The 7500-nt window shown below is 43.8% G+C and overlaps 1 protein-coding gene across 1 annotated transcript in view; it reads right to left on the bottom strand.

Moving 5' to 3' along the window:
- The window catches only part of cacna2d3a (calcium channel, voltage-dependent, alpha 2/delta subunit 3a), a 333265-nt gene that overhangs the window by 19904 nt on the left and 305861 nt on the right, over positions 1–7500 (bottom strand). The window contains exons 32-35 of the mRNA XM_042304106.1: positions 6589–6664; positions 6365–6417; positions 5840–5895; positions 3873–3987 (exon numbers count right to left, since the gene is read on the bottom strand). Coding sequence (XP_042160040.1) covers positions 3873–3987; positions 5840–5895; positions 6365–6417; positions 6589–6664 — 300 coding nt within the window. The remainder of the gene's footprint in view (positions 1–3872; positions 3988–5839; positions 5896–6364; positions 6418–6588; positions 6665–7500) is intronic.

Raw genomic sequence — 7500 nt, 5'->3', positions numbered from 1 at the left:
ATCATTTTCTCTTATTCAACACCCTGAGTCGAAAACGTGGAGCGCAGGCCGCGTACAGTAGCCTATTTCTATGTGCACTAAGACGCGCGTGCTCCTAATACGAACAACAAAAACGACAGGGAAATAGGACAGAGACACACAGAACTCCGACATGAACATGAACAAAGGAAACTATACATTGAATTAAATAAACAGAACTTCCACCTCATGAGTCTTTTGCGAATGTTCACGTGTACTATAAACATCCCGCCCACTCAGAGCAGAGTAAGTAACGATTGGCTATAAAATGAAAACGTATCGTAGGCCTATCAAACGTGAAACAGAAATGTCTAGGTGTTTCAATAAACAGTAAGGTAATGGAACGATTACAGTTTTTTCCAACTGCTTACACACAAAATCTTTTCATGTCACACGATTTCTGAAACCTCTCACTTAAAGTGCAAAACTACACACCAAATATCCAAAACCATTAGCTATTTCTCAGCCTTTGACTCAGTTGTCAATTGCATAAAACACTTTTTTTCAAAATACTACACACAATTCTCCTAAAACACAAAAATCTAACAGGAAGGGTCTTGCTTTCCTTTTCCAAACACAACCAATCAAAATGCTACACTTATTCGCCACACACACTCCTCACATGTGCAAACATGTGCAAACACTAATAGCTTAACGGATCACTAACCAATCACTGCTTTACTGTAGTATAGGACTATAAATAGTTCATAGGTCAGATGACCTGTTTTGAACAATGGACAGAGAGCAAGAGGAGTAGGAGGGAGAGGAAGAAGAGGACGAGGGCAAAGAAGAGAAGGAAGGAGAGCCATCTCTGTTGAGATTAGGGCAACACTTGTTGATCATGTGATCAACCACGGTTTGATCATTAGAGAGGCTGGACTGAGAGTCCAGCCCAACTTGAGTCGATTTACAGTGGCATCCATAATTCGAACCTTCAGAAATGAGAACAGGTATGCAACTATATAATGACTATTTTAGCATTACAGTAATGTACTGTAAAATACATATGACTGCATAGTATTGGATACACATTTGTAACTCTAAGCCATCCATTTACTGCACTGCATTGAATGAATGAGGTTGGTTATCATGCTGTACTACATTTTTTTGTACATTGTTTACAGTTCCTATGCTGAACACATACTGTGTTTGAATTCTGTACAGAGTTGAAAGGCAAAGACATCATGGAGGACGAGGACGCTTGTTTACAGATGTACAAGAGACTGCAATTATAAATATGGTTTTGGCCAACAATGCAATTAGGATTCGAGAGATAAGAGAGCATATCTTGAAGAATGACACCATATTTAACAACATCAATGCTGTAAGCCTGTCGACCACACAACGCATCCTCCAACGGCACCGAGTGACGATGAAACAACTTTACAAGGTGTCCTTTGAGAGAAACTCTGACAGAGTCATGAATATGCGACATGACTTTGTAGAGGTATGTATGCAACACTACTTCCAGTACTTCAGACCATATTTACTCATCTGTATATCCTTTTGTCTGTTACAGGGAGTATTGGAGTTGGATGCCCATGTAATTCGCCATGAATTTATTTATGTGGATGAGGTTGGCTTCGACCTCACCAAAACCAGGCGCCAGGGAAGAAATGCAATAGGACGGAGGGCATTTACCAATGTCCCCGGACAGCGTGGGGGTAATATAACTATGTGTGCTGCCATCACTCAAAACGGGGTCCTCCATCACAATGCCACACTGGGTCCGTACAACACCGGCCATATGCTCACTTTTCTGGATGCAATTTACACAATGCTTGTCCCTGATCCAGATCAGGAGCCTGATAGATTTGTGGTTTAATGGGACAATGTTAGTTTTCACCTGCCTGTTCTGGTCCAAAACTGGTTTGCCACCCATCCACAATTTGTAGTTTTGTACCTACCCCCATATTCACATTTTCTAAATACCATAGAGGAATTCTTCTCAGCCTGGTGCTGGAAAGTGTATGATCGCCAATCCTATGCCCGCATGCCGCTTCTCCAGGCAATGGAGGACGCATGTAGGGACATAAAGGTTGCCTCTGTCCAAGGTTGGATATGCCATGCTAGGAGATACTTCCCTCCATGTGGGGACATAGAGGTTGCCTCTGTCCAAGGTTGGATACACCATGCTAGGAGATACTTCCCTCCATGTGGGGACATAGAGGTTGCCTCTGTCCAAGGTTGGATACACCATGCTAGGAGATACTTCCCTCCATGTGGGGACAGAGAGGGGACAGAGAGGTTGGATACACCATGCTAGGAGATACTTCCCTCCATGTGGGGACAGAGAGGTTGGATACACCATGCTAGGAGATACTTCCCTCCATGTTTGGCACCATGCTAGAAAATGTGGGGACGTATCTTGTGATGTGGGGACAGAGAGGTTGGATACACCATGCTGGCCAGACCCAGGCCGGAGAAGAGATGAAGCTTAGCACTGGTGACAGAGAGGTGCCCCCCCCTACCAATTCCTGGACTGCCCCCCCCCCCTACCAATTCCTGGACCCCACCCCACACACAAGTGTGTTCTTTACTGTATTCTAAAGAATATACTTTTGGTTTACATATGTTTATGGTTTTGTTGTATGCTACTGTATACAACGGTAATGTTTGGTCGAATAAATATTTTCTGTTTCTACATTGCATTGGTGTTAACAGTGTACTTGTTACCCCTCTCAGCAGATGACTTTCACTGTAGAACATTGTATTGAAATGTAGATATAAGCCTATGAAAGACCAAAGAGCTTTAGATTTAGAACAACAGTGTTAACATGGTATATCCAGAAATGTACTATTATGAAAGCAGTGTTTGCCATTTGATGCAAATGCTTCATTCTGACATGTGTTTATGGCATTTTGAATGCCGTGTTACATTTTGAAGGAGATGTGAGGCATTTTGCATTTTGTGTGTGCAGTTTTGGGAATTGTGTGTAGAGTTTTGAAAAAAAGGAGACAGTTTTGAAAACGCGTGTAAGCAGTTGGAAAAAACTGTAAACGCTAGCAATTATTGTAGTATTAGATGGGACATATATTTACAACACATGGCCTATGGATTTAAATGTGAAAGCAACAGCCAAAATTTCAACAAGAGAAAAAAAATCACTCTCCACTGGCGGGAGTTTGAAGATTGCAAATGAAGAGCCTTGCCTATGGTGCACGCTTCAGAAGTCAATTAACAATATTAAGCAACTGTTACATACCAACACACCAGTAGACCTATGCTAGTAATTGTTGCCCCATTGCTGGTGAGCTTGCAAATTAACAGTACATATTCTTGGTCACTAAACATTTTTGGAGCTGCATATTTATTTATTATGGCAATCCTCTCCCCCTACAATTTGATGTTTGCGCTGCACCAGATCCTATAGCTGTAGCCTACAACAAATCAGCAATCTTTCGCTAGCTCACCGACCTGTGTTGATTGACAGTTTGCTGGTCCAATAAGAGTGCCGATTGTGTTTCACTAGCCAATATGTTGCAGGGTGATGCTGCAGCTCTACTGTCTCTGGCTGCATGTTGATTAATCCATGTGGACTGTGCCACAAAATGAGTGACATTACAAAACCTGGCCAGATCATTTCAAGTCATCAGTCTCAAGTCAAAGTCGAGTCCCGAGTCCAGTCTCAAGTCATCAAATCTGTGGTCAAATGTGTGACTCGAGTCAGACAGGAGTCCAAGCCATGTGACTCGAGTCCACAGCTCTGGCTATATGTAATGAACTGTTTACAGCAGTACTAGTGGAAATAAAGGACCATAGACTGCATTTGATTGGCAGTGTGTGTGTGTGTGTGTATGTGTGTGTGTGTGTGTGTGTGTGTGTGTGTGTGTGTTTGTAAACTGTGACGTACTTGATGCATCCCTCACAGTCGATGTTCCCAGTGGTCTCCTTTATGGTTCTCTCTGAGACAAAGGCTGGGTACTCTGTATCACATGGCACCAACATGGTCCGATCACCCCTCTGGGCTAGAGAGAGAGAGAGAGAGAGAGAGAGAGAGAGAGAGAGAGAGAGAGAGAGAGAGAGAGAGAGAGAGAGAGAGAGAGAGAGAGAGAGAGAGAGAGAGAGAGAGAGAGAGACAGAGACAGAGACAGAGACAGAGAGACATTTGGAGATTAGAATAAAACATTATTTTCTAAACTACTGTAAATATGTTAATAACACACTCCTTTTACAGACATAGTGAAACCACTATGCAATGACTACATCCAGTTTATCTGATAGTGGTGTTTTAAATTCATTACATGTATCACTGCTGCCACTCAGTGATTCGTGGTAGTACTGCAGTTGATTAAAAAAAGGATATACAGAACACTGTATTAATTCATTGCACAAGCAAATGACCTACAGTAAATGGTCTACAGTAAACGTACATACTAAATTACTATACAATAAGAAAACCATGAGCTTAAAAACATTTCTACAAAGAAACATAGTCACAGGCTGATTAGGAAGGAGTGTGCATTAACATACAGTAGGTTTATGGGATGGTTTTAATTGCTGTTGTGTATCAGCGGCCTAATGGCGTCGGGTTCGTCTGAACGCTTAGGATTAGTTCAATTTGAGGACGTGCATGGACACACATGGATTCCGTTGCCAGTTGGTTCTGGTGTAGGACGGGCCTATCTGGTGTGTGTCTGATGGTTTTGTCTCTTTTGTGAGGTGATAGGAGTGTAAGAGCTGGGGTTACCGAGCTGTAAAATTGTGTCTTCTGTTCCATGTCCAACCCAAAGAAACCATGTTTCTACAGCATTTTCAGCAGCCCTCCTGTTCTCTCTCTCTCTCTCTCTCTCTCTCTCTCTCTCTCTCTCTCTCTCTCTCTCTCTCTCTCTCTCTCTCTCTCTCTCTCTCTCTCTGTGATTACTAGATTTCCTTAGTACACTATTGACCAACAGTAGGCCTGCATTCTAAAAACAGTTGTTCATATTCTCTCCTCTTCTTCTGTCAGGTCTTGGTGAGCCTTCTAGACAACCTTTGTGTGACAGCTAATATTTCACTTATTTGTTTTGGCACTAGGTAGCAACATCTAATGCCTCCATTTGACGCTAGTTTGAGGGACTTAACTGCCAGACAGGGAATCAGGCTTACACAGCCCATTAAGTATTGAGTGGAACATAGTTCCTACCTTGGCAGTGGCCTGTCTGTGTGTGTGGATGAAGCCTGTCTCTCTGGTTCCATAAAGGATATTGCTTCCTACTGCCACCAATATGACACACATCCTCACAGATCATAAAGCTCACGCATGCATGCATACGCACACAAATAGATGTATGCACGCACACGCGCACACACGCACACACGCACACACGCACACACGCACACACGCACACACACACACACACACACACACACACACACACACACACACACACACACACACACACACACACACACACACACACACACACACACACACACACAGCGGGTTCAGTTGAGGTAGCTCCATGGACTGCTCTGGCTGTCCTTTAAATGTCCTGTAAGGAGTTTGTGGCCATTAGTCTTTCATTCTGTTTTTCCAGTGGTCACACTGACTCAGAGAAAGAGAGAAAGAGACTGAAAAAGAGAGAGGTGAACGAGTGGAAAGACAGAGGATCATGTAGAGGTCATGACTGAGATGTGTGTTTTGTGTGTGAGCAAGGTTTTTTTGCGGTCAGAAGTTATAGTCTTGCTCATGTCCTGCCCTCTTAACCTCTCTGCTGTGGTTTTCAACATAGAACAAAATGTGAGTGGCGTCTTCAACATCCAATCACAATTGAGTGTGACGGGCTCGCCCAACCAGCAGCTGGCCTCTAAACACACCTGACCCTACTACCCACTTACCTTTGGCTGTGAGGTCAGAGTACCACCAGCTGTACAGATTAAACTCCAGCATAAAACTGAAGAGAAGGAGAAGAAAGATAGAATCATCATCAATCCTCATATTCTCAGAGAATCATAAACACACAGTTCTACTACGTATCAACCTATAATCCACAACAACCACAACAACCCAATCCCCCCTGGGACTGAACTCTGTGGCTCTGACATCAGACCACCCAGGAAGCAGGGCGATTCCACAACCACAGAGAGCCCACTGCATTGTGGGAGTGCCCCAGCTAAGTGGCGACATAAGGATGTCATTACAGCTCATGAACGGAGCTAACGTCACCACAGGCCTAGAGCACGCCCATGAACGAAGGAGCACATACACGCAAATGAATGTGCGTACGTACGCACACACAAACATCCAGGTGCGCGCTCACACACACACACACACACACACACAAACATCCAGGCGCGCGCTCACACACACACACACACACACACACACACACACACACACACACACACACACACACAGCTTACATGACAAATTCTGTAAGGAGCCACTTCACTGCGGCAAAGATGGCAAAGTAGGGCTGGAGAGAGAAGAGAGGAACATAACAGTTACGATTTACAACTGAGAAATAATGTCACTAACTTCGTACTGTACATTAACAGTATTTCTGGAGATTGGACATGAACAGATTGGAGATTGGAGAGGGTGTGAGCTTGCTGGAAGGATACATTTATAAACATGGGGTACTCACGTCCAATAGTGCACGGGAACCGTCACTACTTTCTGCAAAGATCCTACAGATCGCCTGGTAGTCATACAGAGTAACCCTGGAGAGGGGTAAAGAGAGGTGGGGCGGTCAACACCGCTCCATCATTACATTAGTTAGAATTTTGAGGAAATCTTCTAGTCCAAAGGTAGCAAAGTAACAGGCCTAAAAATGTTGCCATTTATTTAGAGATAAAGGTAGAAATAAATTAGGGATAATTATTTTATTTAACTAGGTCAGTCAGTTAAGAACAAATTCTTATTTTCAATGATGGCCTAGGATCAGTGGGTTAACTACCTTGTTCAGAGGCAGGACAACAGATTTGTACCTTGTCAGCTCAGGGATTTGATCTTGCAACTTTTTGGTTGGTAGTCGAACGCTCTCACCACCAGGCTACGCTGCCGCCCCAAAGATGGATTGTGTATGTGTGCCATTCAGAGGGTGAATAGACAAGACAAAATATTGAAGTGCCTTTGAATGGGGTACAGTAGTAGGTGCCAGGTGCAACAATTTGTGTCAAGAATTGCAACGCTACTGGGTTTTTCAAGTTTAACAGTTTCCCGTGTGTATCAAGAATGGTCCACCACCCAAAGGACATCCAGCCAACTTGACACAACTGTGTGAAGCATTGGAGTCAACATTGGTCCAGCATCCCTGTGGAACGCTTTCAACACCTTGTAGAGTCAACATGGGCCAGCATCCCTGTGGAACGCTTTCAACACCTTGTAGAGTCAACATGGGCCAGCATCCCTGTGGAACGCTTTCAACACAACATGGGCCAGCATCCCTGTGGAACGCTTTAGAGTCAACATGGGCCAGCATCCCTGTGGAACGCTTTCAACACCTTGTAGAGTCAACATGGGCCAGCATCCCTGTGGAACGCTTTCAACACCTTGT

Source organism: Oncorhynchus tshawytscha, linkage group LG22 (assembly GCF_018296145.1).
Source record: "Oncorhynchus tshawytscha isolate Ot180627B linkage group LG22, Otsh_v2.0, whole genome shotgun sequence".
In the NCBI taxonomy this organism is placed as follows: domain Eukaryota; kingdom Metazoa; phylum Chordata; class Actinopteri; order Salmoniformes; family Salmonidae; genus Oncorhynchus; species Oncorhynchus tshawytscha.
The sequence above is the reverse complement of the archived record's forward strand: the minus strand, read 5'-3'. Positions and strand labels throughout refer to the sequence as shown.